The sequence below is a fragment of the Pleurodeles waltl genome, chromosome 6, assembly GCF_031143425.1.
Source record: "Pleurodeles waltl isolate 20211129_DDA chromosome 6, aPleWal1.hap1.20221129, whole genome shotgun sequence".
NCBI lineage: Eukaryota > Metazoa > Chordata > Amphibia > Caudata > Salamandridae > Pleurodeles > Pleurodeles waltl.
Window position 1 is genome coordinate 1,368,025,234 of NC_090445.1, and position 19,038 is coordinate 1,368,044,271.

The 19,038-nt window shown below is 46.0% G+C and overlaps 1 protein-coding gene across 4 annotated transcripts in view; it reads right to left on the reverse strand.

Annotated features, from left to right (window-relative positions):
• The window catches only part of PARG (poly(ADP-ribose) glycohydrolase), an 850,138-nt gene that overhangs the window by 374,751 nt on the left and 456,349 nt on the right, over positions 1-19,038 (reverse strand). For all 4 annotated transcript variants that reach the window (XM_069240664.1, XM_069240666.1, XM_069240665.1 and 1 more), the window contains one exon: positions 9,732-9,824. In XM_069240664.1, coding sequence (XP_069096765.1) covers positions 9,732-9,824 — 93 coding nt within the window. The remainder of the gene's footprint in view (positions 1-9,731; positions 9,825-19,038) is intronic.

The following is a 19,038-nucleotide window of genomic DNA, read 5'->3' on the forward strand; positions in this document are numbered from 1 at the left end:
AATAGTGAAAAAGTAAATGAAGTTATTAATTTTTAATCCACCAATGAGAACAAGTTTTCAAAATAGCTGTATTTGTAAGCCACCTTTCAAAATAAAGTATACCAACAACTAAGGATAGTCTGTCTACAGTAAGTGCATACATTGAATCATGATTGCAAAACAAGGGTCTGGACCCTTTGGGATGATACGTAATGCAGAGATCTACCCCATCCTTAATGTTCACTGCAAGCATTTGGACAGTACTTTAAGAAATGAAAATACTAGAATTTAAATATCTGTAACAAGGTGTCCAGGTAATACTATCACTTAGCAAAACACTAAATGTTTCAATGATATTAGATATAGGAAAACAGAGATAGTCATTTCCCCACGATAACGCTGTGCAATCAAGTAGTGAAGTCTAGATTAGAATCTAATGGTCAGTGTTTACAGGAATATCGACTAACATTAAAGGACAAGTAACTTATCTTCGATAACGCCTTATCTGGGAGAAACAATTTCTAGTTGCAGATTCCTTAACTTAGAATTTTCCCAGGAGTCAGTCTGGATCTATGGATTTTTCTTAATCAGTACCCCTGCTCGCCATTAGGTGGCATCAGTCGACCCTGCGTCAGTTGTAGGTGGCTTCCAAGCTAAATATGTCCTCGAGGGTCCTATATAGGTGCCACCCCAGGGCGCTGATGTCAGTTTCTTTACACCACTTTCCATACCAGAAGCGCAGAGCCATGAAGAGCACTCACCGTGGTGTGTCAAAACTAGGGCCCTAAAAAGGAGTCCCTGTTCCTTCAAATTACCTTGCAGAGCGGGGCAGATGGGTGGGTCGTAAGGAATATACAACTAGATATTGTCTATACCAGATAAGGAGTTACCGAAGGTAAGTAACTTGTCCATCTGAGAGAGATATCTAGTAGCAGATTCCTTACCTCAGAATAGATACCCAAGCAATACCATCCCCGGAGGTGGGTCTGCAAACAAAGATCATACTAGAGAGTCCTGAAGGACCGAACGAGCAAGGTGCCCGTTCCTACGGACCAGACTGTCCAGGCAATTGTGTTTGGTACACAGGGCAGAGATGCCCATGTTGCCAGCTGACAGCTGTCAAGATCATGAAGTCCGCATGCTAACGCAATGGTTGCAGCTTTAGCTCTGGTAGAATGAGCATGCAAACCTACAGGGAGTTGTTCCTTAGCCAGTGCATAGCACATTTTGATGCTGAGTATAACCCATCTGGAGATGGTTCTCTTCTGCACTGCCCGACCTTTCTCTGCACCCACATAACCAGCAAAGAGTTGATCATTCACCAGAACTCTCTTGTACAATTAAGGTAGAACCCCAACGCTCTTTTTGGGACCAGGAGGTGGAGTCACTCCTCTTCCTTAAAAGGATGTGGGGGTGCGTAAAAAGTAGGCAAGGTGATGGATTCTGAACACACAAAGTATGATGGGGACGAGAGACAAGACCAGCTTGTGGTTGTACCACTATTGCTGTGATCCAGTCTCTGCAGGAACGGTTGTGAAAAACGTTAATTTGGGACCTATGTTAGGGGTTCCTCCTCAAGGAATAGGTGGTCTCACGCACATAATAGTGTCATGCTTCTTAATATGGCCACCTACCCCCACCCAGGTAGGACAATGCTGCCTCAGCGGACTCAACCTTGTAGCTAAATGAACCCAGAGGGCGTTCTTAGATTATATTTTTCTGGATAATACACGGATCCAGTCGTTTAAGTAAAATTACCTAACAGATCACCAGTGTAAACCACACCTTTAATAGTGGTGTTGCGGTAAAATAAATACAAGAGAAGAACAGTTTTGGAGAGTAATGACTCATTCCGTTGCTATAGTCCTAAAGGGCAACATGTTTCTACCCACACGCTAAGCCATAATTTGTCTGGGGGCATTCTTCAGGGCCTGAGATCCCTAGTAAGTGCTGTGTGAAGAGGAACCTATCCTATCATAACAGCGAGAGGCGCATATGCAACACACGCATGGCCTACTTGAGTATTACTCAAATCTGGAGATACCCTAAACTTTAAGGGCAGCTTGACCCTGGTCTGGGGTAGGGGTGATGCCCCTTGTAGTCACACATTCGTCAAAGCGAGCATCACTGAGGAACACCTATTCGGGACCCCAGCCCAGCTGCTTCTCTTCATGGCCTACATGAAAGGGCAAGTCCACTTTTGGCAAAAAGGAAGCCCTCATATGAGGCACAACTTTGTCAGGATAGATGGAAAGGTAGGGCGGCTTAGAGGACTATCTGCAGCTCACACATCCTGCGTTCAGATGTAATAGCCACAAGGACGGCTGTTTTTAATGTTAAAAGCCCGAGAGGACAATTGTGAAGAAGCTCAAAGGGAGCATGTCAGAACCAAATCTCTCTGGGGAATAATGAATGGGGATGGCGGAAAAATATGCGTAAGTCCTTTACAATAGGAGACTTAAACAAGGAATATTAATCAGGAAAACTCAAAAATGCAGAGAAAGCAGATAAATAACCTTTCAGAGTGCCCTTCGCAGCACCCTTGTGGGCCAGAGAAAAGATAAACAACAAAACCTCAGAAAGAGGGGCAGAAAGGGGGTGAACAGACTGGTCTCTGTAACACGCCACAAATGTCTACCAATGAAGATCAAAAGCGGTCAACTGCCACAGCTCAATCTCCATGCAAGAAGGCGGAAACTGGACAAGTTCGGGTGGAGAACCCTCCCCTTATGCTGTGACAGAAGATTGTCCCGAGAGGCAGTCTGATCAGAGGATCGATGACCATGCTCAAATGCTCGGGATGCCATACTCTTCGTTCCCAGTCCAGAGCCACAGGGATTACTGAGGCCCGGTCGTTCTTGAGAACTCTGGTCAGAAGTGCTATGGGAAAAAAGGCATAGAGGAGGCCTGAGTTCCACTAGAGATGGAGAGTAGCTGAGCTATTGAAGCCTTGGAAACTCCAACACGTAATACTGCTGACATTGCACGTTCTCTGCAGAGGTGAACAGATCTAACCAGGGCTCTCCCCACTACTGAAGGAGACCTTGCGTCACCTCAAGATGCAAATGCCAATAGTGATCGACTAATCATTGTCGGCTGAGTTTGCCCACTCTGACGTTCAGAGAGCCTGCCAGATGTTGAACCACAAGTGAAAATGATCTGTTCAAGCCATGTCCAGAGGAGCAGAGCCTCTTGACAAAGGGTCCACGACCCTACTACCCCATGCTTGTAGTACCACATGGCAGTGACATTGTCCGTGAACACCTGCACTACCTTCCCTTTGACAGAGGGAAAAAATGCTTTCACTGAAATTCTGATCACCTGGAGCTCCAACAGGTTAATGTGGAGTCTGTCTTCTGCCAGAGACCAGATGTCTCTGATCTCCGCATCTCCCAGGTGGCTACCCCAACCCAGGAGTGACAAATCTGTCTCTACTGTCAAATCTGGTTGGGGAAGGGAGAGGGATCTGCCTCTGATCTAATTGCTGTTCATAGGCCACCACTGCAGCTCTCGTGCAGTTCCCTCTGAGATCTGGACCATGTTGGAGAGATTCCTCTGATGCTGCACTCACTGGAACTTTAGGTCCCACTGCAGGGCCCACATATGGCACTTGGCATGTGTCACTAGCAGAATGCAGCAGGCGATGAGGCCCAGCAGACTCAGTCATTCTCACTGAACTATGGGCTAGAGGCTGAAACATCGGTATCATAGCATGAACATCCTGGACTCGCCGCTCGGGAGACTAAATCCGAAAATGCACTGTGTCCAGAACAGCTCCGATTAAAGTCTGAGAGTGAGTCAGGTGTAATTTCCGCATATTTATCATGAACCCCAGGGAATGCACGAGGCCCGTCATAGTATGGAGGTGGGAGAAGAAGCCCGCCTTCAACAGCCAGTTGATGAGATAGGGGTAGGCTGAAACTCCTGATCTGCGCAGATGAGCTGCGACCATTGCCATCACCTCGGTAAACACCCAAGGGGCCCTAGTAAGGCCAAAAGGGAGCACGGTGAACTGAAAGCACTTGTGGCCTACCGTGAACTGCAAGTAACTTCTGTGGCCAGGCGGGATGGGAATATGAAAGTAAGCGCCCTGCAAGTCCAACTCTACCATCCATTCTCATGGGTCTGATCTAGACTCAGTATTTTGGACTTCTTCTTGAGAAAGATACTGAGGGACCGAAGGTCTAGGTTAGGATGGAGACCAGAAAGTAGCAGGAATAGCAACCACAACCTACTTCCTGCACAGGAACCCTCTGTATAGCTCCCTTGTCCAAAAAGCCGTAACTTCCTCTCGGACTAGTGCCAAGTTTTCCTCCATCATATAATCATTGGATTGTGGCATGGATAGAGGGGTAGTGTCGAAGGGGAGAGAACAGCCCCTTAGGACTATTTGCAAAACTCACCTGTCTGATGGGCTACCAGCGAAGAAGGTGCTGGCAGATCCTGCCTCCGACTCGCCCCTGGTGGGGAATTGTCAGACTAGGGAGGTTTGGAGGCCGCTGCAGAGGGGGAGGCAGCCGACCTGACAGAATGCTGGCTCCCTGATCCACGAGGATAGTGGATCCCACATCCCCAGCTGTGCAGCATGTAGCACGGTGCCTGGGGGGGAATGGACGTGGCTGGGTGCCCCTCCCACAAAAAGGGCAAAAAGAAGACTATGGGCAACGAGGAGCCGCTGTGAGGCCCACGGACCTCGACATAGCACGAGAATCCTTGAAGCACTTGTGCGCTAAGCCTGCTTTTTCTCATCAAGGAGCATGTCTAAAGATTGGCTTGGACATCCCCCGAAAAACCAGATGTCCTCAACCAGGCGTGGCGTGGCACCTCAAGGCCGCTGTTGAAGCAACCGCGCTGCCCAGTGAGTCAGTTCTGTCCAGTCCACATCAGATCGTGAACTTTGCTGGGTCTCTCCCATCAGCAACTGCTTAGCAAAGAAGAGCCCAGGCCTCCTCCGGGACCTGTGGCAGCACTTGCACAACTGTATCCCACAGCATGTGGGAGTAACAGCCCAAAAGGCATGCAGTGTTCATGGACCACAATGCCAGGCTGGTAGAGGAAAACATCTTCTTCCCAAGTGTGTCCAGCCTCTTGGATTCCCTACGCGGGGGTGCAGCAAGAACCACACCCTTGAAAGTGGAGTATTGGCTGATCAAGCTCTCAGGGGTAAAGTGTTGCTTTCGGAAGTGCTTTTGGGTCACATGGAGTAAGGCAGAGGTGGTGGGCAATTATCCTGTTCACTGGTGCCCCTGTGCTGAGTTTGGACCAGGTACCCTATAGGACATCTGTACGGGCTTCATTAAAGGGGAGCAGAGGTTCTGAGGAGGAAGCCTCAGGCTGAAACACCTCTTACTGGAGGTGAGTCGCTACTGCCACCGAAGGCAGCTCGAGGTTCAGGTTCTCGTCCACTCTCCGCACTATCACTGAATATGAAGCTCCCTCCTCCATAGCCATGGAAGAGGGGGAGAGAGCATGCCAGTATCTGAGGAGGTTTTCAGGCCACTGGCTTCATCCAGGTGCATATGCTAGTCTATTGGGTCTTGTAGCTAGTATTCTTAAGGGTCCAGCGACCCCTCCCCTTCCTCACCATAACCTAGCACATAGTAATAAGATTCAGGATCCTACATTGGGGGCAAGGTCCCTATTGACATCGAAACTGGTGCCGGGGAAGGTCGAAGTGGCGCGACCTGTGCTAATTTCGGATCCATGAATGGACCTCTGGGTGCCCCTTGGAGCCAAGGCTGAAGCAGGGCCTGAAGCTGCGCCACCAGAGTCAGACTGCCCAAAAATGAGGCGCATGACCCTATAAAAATCTAAGTTGGGCAGGTGTCGCTCTAGCTACCTGAAACTCTGGGAAGTGCGAAGTCGCTCAGGCTCCGCAGATGGAGGCCTCGATCGACGATGCACCCTAATCTAGTCGGCTGAGGTGAATTTGAAAAATATTTCCCTTTCTTCAACTTCTTCTTATGCCTCAACTTACATGATCGTCCCAAGGACTTGGAGTCGGACAACAAAGATGATGCAATGACAATTCTAGCATGCAGCCCAGGTACAGTGGAAAAGCCATTGCAGAGGTCCCTCCCAATCTCTGTTTCAGAGTAACTCAGGTCAAGGTGGAAGCCTTCAGAGGGACAAAACCACTGCCACTGTGGCGGCAAAGGTTAAATAGGGTAAACCATTGTCTACAGCTGTGGTAGATGCCTTTTCTTCAACACATCAGCAGGCGGCAGGATGATCAAGCTTACAAACAATAAATTATCCCCAAAGATTTTTGTCAAGTGAAAATGATGTTACCTCATCTCTTTGCTTAAACCTAAAGCAATGTGTTCCCTTAAAATTAACTACTGATGTTTCTATCAACATCAATCAGTGCTTTTCTCCTGATAATACTCAAATCCAATCAGAGCGTTGGTTCTTTATAATAACATTTATCTTAAAGCTTTTCACTGCAATAAATTATACTTTATAAGATAGCTCACTATAATACCATTATCCAAACTGTCTTTGTGATGGTGTCTAAAGTCCATAAAGTTCTTACGGCTTTCTATTTTCTGGCTTTGTTGTTTTTGGCTGTCCAGAATCAATTAGTCCCTCCCAAAGAGCAAAGCCTTATCACAACTCCCCCTGTATTATTTATTATTTAATGTGTGCTCCTTTCTGTAAACAGACCTGTAAATTTTGTTATTATCTTATCACATTTCCTGTGCATTCAGAGAGAGAGGTTAAATGTCAGGCTCTGTCTTCCAGGGAACTTGGCGCTTACTTTTCTTTCTCTGGCATTACATTGAGAGGATTTATCTGACAATCTTACTGTATACTAGGGGTAGAAAGGGTGTTATTTCTAGCACACAATAACATGTAAATGAACTGTGCAATTATTACTGACTATATCAGAATTAGGAACACAAACAAAGCACATTTTTGTTAATTCTGAAGTATGCTGGAAACAAATACTTTAATATGGTTAAAACAAACTATTATACTAGGTGATGCCATTCCCAGACATTGCTTGGGTGCTGTATAGTTATATTGGTAAAACTGTATTTCTGTGCAAATGTAATGGTAATTTCAATTGAAAATAAGTGTCTGTAATGGCTGGGTGCTACCACACCATGCATACTCCACTCTACAGCACTGCACTCTGCTATGCACCACTCCACTATGCCTCTCTACTCTTCACCGCTGCAGTCTACCCAACTCCAGTCTAGGCCACTCTTATCTACTCTGCACAATTCTACCTTACTCTATGCCATTCTGCAACACTGCACCCTATGCCAATACACTTCACTCTTTAACACTAAACTCTAAGCCAATCCACTGTACGCCAAACTAATCTACTGTGCACTCTATGCCACTGAACTCGACTCTATGCCACTGCACCATAAAAGACTGCACTCTACGTTACAGCACTCAATGCCACAGCTCTTTATTTGGCATCACTGTACTCTAGGCCACTGCACTCCCCACCACTGCACTTTCTGCTACTCTACATCACTCCACTCTCCACCACTGCACTCTCTGGTCCACTAATCTCTGCACCACTCTGCATTGTATGCCGCTGCACTGTACATCACTATCCTCTGCAACACTCTACCAATGCACTCCACACAAGTCCTTTCTACTCTACACCACTCCATTGCACACTATAGCACTCTATGTTACTGCATTCACCATCATTGCATTCTACGCCACTCTACTCGACACCACTCTACTCAGCACCACTGCATTATGCATCACTGAACTCTACATCACTCTACTTTACGCTACTGCACTCTATGCCACTGCACTATATGGCACTGCATTCTAGGGCACTACATTCTACTCTACACCACTGCAATCTACACCACTATACTCTGCAACGGTCTAAGCCAATGCATTCTACACCAGTCCACTCTACTCTATGCCACTTCAATGTACGGCACTCTACTTGACTCCACTCTATGCCACTTCAGTATACAATACTCTCTGCTACTCTGCAACACTTTACTTTGCTGTTCGTGCTTCCATTCCACGTTACTCCACACCACTCTCCTCTATGCCACTAACTTTAAGCCATGGTGAACAGGAGCCATGCTGCTTTAACAACATGGCTAAAACACACTGGCAAAGCCAATAGCTCTTGCCTAGGCGAGACCTATTGGCTTTGCCAATGCTGTTGTACTTGGTTTACTTGAGCATTATTACCAGAAATGTTCAATGGAGAGTTCAGTAATGGGCACAAGAGAAAAGATGTGACTATAAAAAGTCCAGGGGCGGGAAGACAGAGCTGGGCTCTACTATAGGTGCTGGAGTTTATTAAGTTGCAAGTTAGGTGGCCAAATAAAGATGGATTAGGATGCAGGTGAAGTGATTGCCAGTGGCTAAAAATAATTGAAGCATTCCATCCATCACCTTGTTGTTTTGCATTTGCTGTCCTAAATGGCCCAACTGGGTATGCCCAGATGTGGGTCCTGGGCTCACTGTGCCACTGGAGCCAAGCTACACCTGGGTGAAGAGCCCTAAGCAGGGCAAAACTGGTCCTCGGTTGCTTGTGTTCCATTTCAGGGAGAACCTGGCCTGCCAGTTGGAGCTGGGCTGTTCCCATGAGGAGCAGGGTCAAGAATGATTTTCATATGGATGGGTCCAAACTGAGGTGGCATGGTGGGCAAAGAAAAGATGGATTGGTATGCGGCCTGAGCGATTGCCAGTGGCTGAGATTAATAGCATTCCATCCATCACCTTGTTGTTTTTGCACAAGCTATGTTTTTAGGCCTGGGTAGTAGAGGGGTTAGAGGGACACTCATGGACGATTTACTCCATGGTTTTGGCAGAAATTCTCTTGTAGAAATAGGCAGAGGGTTTACAGACCACTCACATCTTTGAAGGTGTGCTGCAAGTCAAACTTAAAAAAAGGTAATAATAAATGTCTTGGGCACAGCTCCCACAGATTGGACCGAGAAATAATGGTTTGCTACAAGAAAGAGCTTTGATTATTCGTGTGATTATTTCAATGCACCTCCAGAGGTCTTATTTTTCCGAGCTAGTACTGTGCACTGCTTATAATAATAATACAGGTGACACATCGTTAGAATATTTAACGTGCAATCCGCTGGAGGTTATGAATTTGGTTAAAACCTTTAACAATTTACATGTATGAGTGGTTTTGTTTTTACCTGTTTACGCGAATACAGGGAGCCACTCCATCGAAATATTTTTTTTTTTTAAACAGTTGCTTGTGGGTACTTAGAGTGTGTCTCCTGGCTTTGCCCTGGTAAGTCAGCAACTATTGGTGTCAAAAAAGCCAGGCCTCGCCCTTAGTCTGAAAGAGGAGCAGCGTCGCTCTCCTTTTATACCTAAGAGAGCGTTATAATCCAAATAACATGGCGAGTACTTGCGCAATTAACTAACTTTCGCATCATTTTACATTTATTTCAATTTCACTTGGTGAATGTGATGTGATTTAGCACCGAGGGGCGGTCTTTCCGAGGGCAAAGTAACACCAAGGTTGCTTCATCAAGTGGCAGTCTGGTGAAGTGTTTTGATGTATGGCTTGAATTAGGGCTAAGAAATAGGACTGTGTATGCCTAATATCCATTTCCAGTGTTATAGATGCATGTTGTCCTGAGTCCGCCCCAGTTCGTTAACCGAAAGTGACGGGAACCGCCATAACCTTTAATCAAAAACCTAACCCGTCCCCGGCACCCTGACCTCGTCCATTACTTATAGTTTACACGTGGCGTCTGCGCGCGCCTGCTCACTGGACTGTGTCTATTTACCTGCGTGCAGAGCTTCGGCAGAGAAAGCGCCAGCTTAACCATTTCAGGCAGGATGGACTGGAAGAGATGAAGGGCTTCAGCTTCCTCCAGAGCCTACAGGGAGACAGGAAAACAAAACATGAAATACGACATAGTTTCCGTCGTCAGTTATTCTGATTCTGGCCATGTTACAAGATTTAAGGCATCGTTTCAAACAGTATTTTAAGACTAGATAAGCCACACACACCCTAAAGTACAAGGACCCGAAGCAATATCTTTATACAAAAGTATGAAAAGATGTTTTCTGGAACCTTTGGGCTGCTTAGCCCTTTTTCAGATCAAATTTACATTTCGGTCATCAGACGCAAGCTGTATTTTACCACTTTGCCTGCAGCTAGGGTTGCTGCTTTTCTCAGAGAAAAACACCAGTCATACGTTCATGTTCTGAAGTTTCGGGGAGGAAAGGAATAGATACTTCAGTAAGGATATGTATAAAACCATAGCATAGTTACTTGGCCTCGACTTGCCCCCAAAATAGTAGAGACCGCTTTCGAACACCTTTGAACTGGTTTCTTCACCTTCTTTCAGGTTTTATCTGTGTATATCTCAAAGGAGGAGGGACTTGCCTTTTTTTTTTACCAATATTTAACCTGCCTGACATGAAAACACAGTTTTTTTGGTATTGTTGAGACCGCAAACCAACCTAGAGGGTAGACATCAAAACCCTACCTACAGGGCAAACATCAAAGCAAAAAGGTGTTGGAAATTCTCTGATCACTCGTATGTGGCTATTTGTACACCACACATAGGGGCCACAGAGACTAAAGCCGGTAACTCCGGTTGTCAGCAGTGGGTGACAAATACTGTAGGCCCCATTAGGGTCCAAGCGAAGAAGTCTTTCCTTTTAGGGTTTAGGTGGGGGCAGAGAATGCCCAATGGTTGACAGCCTTCCCATCATGAAAGGATGTGACCACTTTCAGTAGAAAGGGACCTTGATTCCCCAACACCAACTAATCTGGATAGAATGGAGTTCAAGGTGGGTTGACAGAAAGAGTCTGCAGTTTGCTTAAACACCTAGTCAATGTTATGCAAATGACAAAAACTTTTTCAATGTCAAAAAGTCTCAAGGGCCAGCCATGCAGTGGCTCAAAAATAGTGCACATGAAAAAAGTGAGAACTAACTTCAAGGCCCCACTGTCACATCACAGAGATTTGGTGGATACAAATGTTGCAAACCTTTTAGAAATCACACCACAACAGGTGATTTAAATAAAGAAGGGTGATCCAGCAACTGCAAAAAAGTCGAAAGACGCTTCAACAGTGCCCAAAGCATGAGGCGGAGCCATCCCGGTCACCGACCATGCCCACATTTCTGTCATATTGGGGCACATGGCACGCTATTACTGCCCTTATATTGAACTAAATTCTACCGCACGGGGGCGCTTGAAGAAGCCAGGGCTAGATGGACTGCAGTCCTCCCACAACCATTAAAGGATAAGCAATGGTCTCAGGCGATCCAGCATGTCAAAGGGGTGTCCCGTAATCCATGCTTCGATTTACACTAACTACATACGTCAGGCATATCTCATGCCACAACGCATTAAATGCGTGTTCCCTGCAGCATCCTCTGAGTGTCCCAGGTGTGGAACACCTGAACCTGTTTTTTGCCACAAGGTTTGGGAATGCGCAGTACTTCAGAGAGCTTGGGAGAAGATGACAGAAGTCACAGCCACCAATGTGGACCACACACTGTTGCCCACTTCCAAATCCTGTCTCCTGGGAATCTGACCCTGCGCGCCTCTGGACTCTCAATGCTTTCTTTCCTGTACCACTAGACAGATCACCTAGATATGCGAGGGGCTCAGTGGGCCCTACCCTGGTCTGTTTTCTAGATGGATGCTGCAAACACTTCGGATATTCACTTTGGGTCTGGGAAAGAGTTGAAGTCCTTATGGGATACAGGAGACACAGAAATGTCCCCACACTAAAAAACTGATCACCTCGCTCGTCACCAACTCTTGATACTGGATTCCCTTCCCCACGGCCTTGAGGGCCATACAGAGAACTGGGGAAGGGGGCGTTATGGATTGCATTGCCTGCCATGCACCCATACTTAAGCATAATTTCTTCCTTCCTGTTTTGTGTATGACCGTACCACCAATGGACCCGTCGAATAGCATGCTGTTGGGTGCCTCCTTGTGAGGACTGTGAAACTAGGAACTTTCATTGACTCCACTGCTTATGTTGCTTTTAATTTGCTTTGAGGACCTATTGTGGGACAACAAATTGTATTGATGTCATACTGTTGTGATGATCTCTCTCAGTAACAACCCACGTTATGCTGTGAATTAAAATCAATAAACAAATATAAAAAAAACTATGCCCAAAGCAAGACCTTTGAACTGGCATTTACAACAGCTTGTCAAATATCTCTATCCGTTTTGACTCACAATCAGGTGGAATGATAGGGAAGACATTGGGATTGACTTTACTGGTGGACGCCTGAACCACCAAACCCTCTAGCACTGGATGTTGTGGTTGGGTCGTCCGTGCAGGACAATAGTGACAAGCAAACAGCGGACCCCAACATGATTTTGGCCAAGTATCCAAAAGAGCATCTCTGAGTGCCTCAATAAATGGCAGTACAGGCTCCATAGTGGCCTGACTTGGCTGAAGCACCTCAGTCAAAGTATTAGTTTTTACCTCCCTAGTGGGTATCTGTAGGTCAAAGGCTTCTGCAGCCCATCGCATAACAACTGTGAAGGAGGAGTTTCTCTCTGTAGTGGGGTCAGGGGTAGAGACAAGACCTGTATCTGGAGACGTAGCCAGGCTTCTGGTATCTTAAAGTTTTCCTCATCATATTCTTCGATATAATCATTCCCTTCATCAAAATTGTCATTGTCTGAGACAGTGCTGAAAAGATTGTGTCAATTTTGAACACCACTGCATGGTGAGGGCAACGTATGTTGAATGTGTGTCTGTTGGAGCAGGGCGCAGCCTCAATAGAGCTGGCTGTGGATTCCGCTCTGAGTCAGCTAGCCCAATGGGCGGCAAACCCTCCTCTGTCATTGGTATCAATGCATAGGGAACCTTTCCAAAGGGTGGTAGTAGAATCGAAGTTGGCACTGGAGCAGGTACTGAACCTGATGCGGGGCACAGAGGGCTCTTACGGCGGGCCTGCTGGCAGAAGTCCAACTGTAGGACCCTGGAGATCCTTGGAACCAAAGTCATGTAAGCGGGAACCAGTAAAGTACCAAAAACGTGTAACGTGGCCTCTCTGAAAGCTGCCACATCGCTGTCAGACCGAAGAACGCTGGATGTACTGGGACTACACTTTGAACCAGCTCCATGGAAATTGGTAATGAGACAGGGAGGCACAATGAAGGCCATACGCCAGCTCTCAAGTCAGAGAGTGGTTTAAGGGGCAGGTTCTAACTTCAACTTCTTTTACCTTTTCTTGGACTTGCCTGAAGACTTACATGATGATCTGGCACAGTAACAACTTCAGGAGCGGGAACAGGACCTTTCTCTGGACTTTGACTAGTTGTGGCATGGAGTCTTCTTTTGTTTGGAGAAGTAACGTTTGGCCTTGCGGGTCCATATGGCCTTTAAATTCATTTGGGTGCAGTCATTACAAGGGTGCTCCAAACCCAGGCACATCATGGGGGTCAATCACAGACTTCTGTTTGCAACAATTCCTACAGGGTTTAAACCCTGTCTTCTTAAGGGGATGACATTTTGATTAAATTTGGGATCTTGAAGATGTGGGAGAAGCTCCGGATCCCTGGCTGAAGATGCAGAAATAAAGGAACTGTCATGAGCTAGCATAGGTGGAGCTTATATGGCACTCTGCCCATCACTTCTAGGGGAGGGGGGGGACATTGGAGCTGAGCGGCAGAAAGCCACCTACAAGCAAACAGGGAGTATCGCTTTTAAGTTAAGTTGAGTTAAATATGCAGTTCAAGGTGTTCATAAGAATATTATATATTATTGTTATAGCAAAGTGGAGGAATATGAGATTATGATGAAGTTCTTACCTTCAATTGATTGTACAAACCTCACAATATTGACACCTACTTAAAAGAACTACAAATCAGTCCTTTTCAACAGTGCCTGTATTCTCAAACAGTCCATCTATTTTGCCTCAATTGACCATGACCACATGCGTGGCAAAAGGTATAAAAAAAAAACACAAATAAACGTATGCATTAAGTACCAATTCACTCATAGGACAAGTGGATTGGGGACCGCAACACAACCTTAAATACGCTGTTTGAAGAAGGGGTCTCATATTCAAACGTATGTGTCTTCATATCTTTCTGAAACATTGGGTTTTTCTTAAGATAGAACTGCAGGAAAAGTAAACCAATAATAACAAGGAGAAATGTTCTGGTTGATAAAGGAGTTTAGATTTTAGGAGGGCAGATACCTATTGAGGGGTATAGTATGCACACTGCTACACACAACTTTCAAGAAGCAAAGTTATAGACTGACTGCGGATGAAACCTAGCGGGTAATGCTATGACTTGGCCAATTACAGGCATGAAGGAGGCGCATTCCCAAACAATGATCCTGTTAATAGGCAGGTGCAAATATTCTAAGCATTTTGTGGATAATGCACATGACCCTACATACAATTCTCCTCCATGACATTTGCAATATCAAGTTACAAGTTGATAAAGAAACTAATGTGTGCTTGTGGTAACAAAAGGAAAAACTGCACTGGCTAAATCAAAAACAAAAGATTTTCATAAGTGAATTTGTGAGTGGATCAAATTAGCTAACACAAAAGTAAAATATTCACAATTAATTTAACTAGCGAAACACTAAGGGCCTGAGTAAGAGTGCTCTGTTAAGCTGTTGTGTTTACACAAGGTTAGCATTATAAATAGTGTGATGCATAGTGCACATCGTAATTAAGGGACGCAATAATGTTTTTTACCTACCATTACATTTCAGGAAGTTAACAGGTTAAGAGAGGCATCAAAATCTGCATGTTATGTAACTTTTTAAGGGCAACACTCAAAATAGGCAACAATATTTGCACTTGATAAATACCAAACATCCACGCTGCAGAGGTGATAACTATCGCATCCAAACATTTAGTGATATTACTTCATTATTTTGTCAATGTACACTAGGTACCACTTTCTAGGCATTGGTTGTGCCTTCTTAGTTGTATCAGTTTATCACCCAAACAAAGCAGTAAGCAAGAGAAAGGTAGCCATTCACCTTTGCTAAGGGCCCTCCACTGCACAACAACACGTGTTGCAGCGTTCTTAGTAACTTTCAGGCCGTTTGAGCTACAAGCTACATTTTTTGTTACAATTCGCACATTATGCAGCAGATGGTGGGTTTTGTGCAAAATGCAGCAAGTCTATGATTACGTGAAAAACACTGCAGCAGAGCAATCGCATAGTTCGAGTGGCCTTGCATATAATATAGGTGAATGAAAACTACTGCTGACAGGGATATAATTTTGATTAATGTTCTCAACCGCCTGACATCTCAAGTACTAAAATTATAAGTGGAATAGCACCAATGCTGCTTTGATTTCAGAAACACTGGGCACACTTTTCAAGAAGAAACAGATTATGCTGTCTCTTCTAGTATGGAAATACTCTCAAGCTGGCCAACACTGAGCACACTCAAAGCTTGAAATTTTGAAACTATTTATTCATGGGAATGCTCGGTGGCACGCAGACTTCAGAAAGGTGGAGAAGTGACTGGCTGGGACGCTGTGGTTTGTATTTAATGGTGTTTCACTTGAAAGTGTACCCAGAGTACTGATGTATTGATGGGATTTGTTGTGAAGCTGTCTGATGTCTTATGTGAAAAGGGAGAGGCCGACTGTGGATTTTGTTTCATGCTGTTCCAAGTGGTGAGCATGCAGTGACCTTTCATCCATATTGAGTCAGAGAATAGTGAGCACAGAAGTGTTCATTTGCCGTAGGGTGGTTGCCACGTGGTAGTTGGGAGGATCTATTAACAGGGTATGTGCCCTTGTTCTTCGTGGGGTTTCCTACAGCTCTATTTTAGGTCCCCAGCTTTCAGTAATAACTCAGTAAGATTCCAATAATGATTCAGTGGGGGTCCCAGGGTTCCAGAATTAATAAAGTGGGGGTCCACAGAAGTCAAAAGGTTGGGAACCACTACTATAGCCTATTGTTGAGTAGATGTTACTGTTAGTGGCTCATCCTTGCCGCACTGGATGAGCCGAGGGAAACTAAACATCTAATGGACCTGCCTCACAAGATGACAATTATTTGTACTGCTGATGACTGTTATATCCTGCTTACATTCTGAAGTGTATTGATGTTAAAAATCATCTACTCCCTGCCATCCCTAGAGGACTGCAGGGAGCAAATGAAGTGCAGTGGTATTGATGCTAAAATTCATCTGCTCCATGCCGTCCCTAGAGGACGGCAGGGGGGCAGATGAAGTGTATTGGTGGAGTTCAGTACAAGGGGACTGGAATTTGACACCTATTTAGATAAAACTGCAAAATATTGAGGAACTGAAAGAGCATCATGTTGCAACTTTTATATTGAGGGAAGGTCACTGTGAGAAGCTGGCCTGGTATATAGTGGGTATCAGAGGTACTTACACCTTATACCTGGTCCAGTGATCCACCTTAGTGAAATGTAGGCAGTGTCTAGCAGCTTAGGCTGTCTGGGTGGTAGCTGTGGCAGAGCAGCCAAGGCTGAAGTAGGAGACATGCAAAGCTCTTGCAATACCACTATAGTCAAACAGTACTTATACACTATAATACTCAGTGTTACCAAAAATAAAGGTACTTTATTTTAGTGACATAAGGCCAAAAATATCTTAGAGGCAATACTCCTTCTGGAGGTAAGTATTATACAAAATATATACACTAGTAACAAAAATCAGGTAAGTAAACAGTCATAGAATAGTGCAAACAGTGAAACACACAATAGATTGCAATGGGCCTATGGGCAACACAAACCATAAACTAAAATAGTGGAATGCGAATGTCGGTTTCCCCTGTAGGCAAGTGTAGTCTGTAGAGGGGTGATGGGAGTGTAAGAAAACACCAAAGGTAAGTAAAGTACCCCACCCCAGAGCCCAGGAAAACAGGAGTAAAGTACAACAAGTTTCCTCAGAACACACTAGATGTCGTGGTAAAGGATTATGCAAGAACCAAGCAAGACTGCAAGAAACCAACAATGGATTCCTGGACCTGAAGACCAGTGGAGAGAGGAGACCAAGTCAAGAAGTCGATGAAGAGTCCAGGAAGAACAGGAGGCCCTGCCAACCTGGATGAAGGTGCAAAAGTGGATTCTCCGGTTGGAAGAAAAAGTACAGAAATACACCAAAGAAGATAGCTGCGGGTTCCTGCTTGGTGCAAGAGATGTCCCACATCGAGTCGTTGGACGCAAGCTGCTTTCGTCGCTGGATTCCGCCAACAAGCCTTGGTTCACACAAGAACGCGTTTTGCGTCAAAGAGGAGCTTGTCCAGACCCAGGAGGGACCTGGGACTCTCAGCACTTCAGAGAGCCCTCAGAAGACCAGGCAGAACCCCACGGGGATTCCAGAACACAGGGACAAAGGAGTTGAAAAGTGCAGTTGCCGCGGCACTACACAAAGGGATCCCACACCACTGGAGAACAACTCAGGGAGTTGAGCATCGCAGGATAGAGTGCATGGAGGCCTGGGCTATGCTGTGCACGAAGAACTTTTGGAAAAAGTGCACAGAAGCCCAAGGAGCTTCAGAGGACACAAAGCACAGGGGTACTGTCTGGCACGGGGAGGCAAGCCCTTACCTTCACCAAATTTGGACAGCTAGACCTTTGGACAGTCAGGATCACTTCGGTCCACCACCTGTGTTCCAGGGATCATGCTCGCCGACAGGAGAGGAGTCCCAGAGTACTGGTCGTCATTGCAGAGAGGTGCCTGCTGAAGCAGGGGAAGTGACTCCATCACTCCACAGGAGATCCCTTCGGTTTTTCTGGTGCAGGGTGAAGACAGGCAGTCCTCAGAGCGTGCACAACCTGGAAACTGTTTCAGCTGCTGGCTGGAGCAGCAGTAGCAGGTCACAGTAGCCTTCCTGGTTACTTCGTTACAGTTACAGCGTTTCCTGGAGCAGTCTGCAGTTGATCTGACGGTCAGGAGCTGAAGCAGAGGAGTCCTGGTGGAGTCTTGGAAACCGAATCTGAGGAAACACCCAGGGGAGAGACCCTGAGAGGGGGTTTGGCTACCTACCCAGGTATGCACCTATCAGGAGGGGTCTCTGACGTCTCCTGCTGGCACTGGCCACTCAGATGCTCCCAGAGGGTCCCCACGCCGTGGAATCCAAGATGGCTAATGCCAGGGACACTCTGGAGGAGCTCTGAGCACCACTCCTGCGGTGATGCTGGATAGGGGAGTGTTCACTCCCCTTTTCTTTGTCCAGTTTCACGCCAGAGCAGGGACTGGGGGTCCCTGAACCGGTGTAGACTGGGTTATGCAATAAGGGCACCATTTGTGCCCTTCAAAGCATTTCCAGAGGCTTTAGGAGGATACCCCTCCCATGCCTGTAACACCTATTTCAAACGGGAGAGGGCGTAACACCCCTCTCCTAAAGGAAATGCACTGTTCTGCCTTCCTGGGATTGAGCTACTTAATCCCCAGGAGGGCAGAAACCTGTCTGAGGTGGCAGCAGCTGGGGCTGCAGTGGAAACTTCAAAGAGCTGGTTTGGCAGTACTTGGGGTCCATGGTGGAGCCCCCAGGGTGCATGGAATTGCCCCCCCAATACCACATTTGGATTGGGGGTTCCATTTCACAGTCTTAGACACTTCACATGGCCATATTGAGGGTTACCACTGTGAAGCTACACATATGTATTGACATATATGTAGTGCACAAATATAATGGTGTCCTCACACTCACTAAGTCCAAGACATTGGTCCTGGACAACGGGGGGCACCTTTGCTAGTGCAAGGGTGCCCTCACACACAGTAACTTTGCACCTAGCCTTCAGTAACTGAAGGTTAGACATATAGCTGACTTATAAGTTACCTGGTGCAGTGAAAATGGCTGTGAAATAGTGTGTGCACTATTTCACTCAGGCTACAGTGGCAGTCCTGCGGAAAGGTTTGTATGAGCTCCTTATGGGTGGCAAAGGAAATGCTGCAGCCCATAAGGATCTTCTGGAACCCCAATGCCCTGTGTGGCTAGGTACTATATACTAGGGAGTCACAAGAGGGATCCAGTTTGCCAATCAGAATTGGAATATGGAGTCACTAAACTATAGTTACAAATTTGGTACACAGAGAGGGCATAAGCACTGGGGTTCTGGTTAGCAGAACTCCAGTAACACAGTCA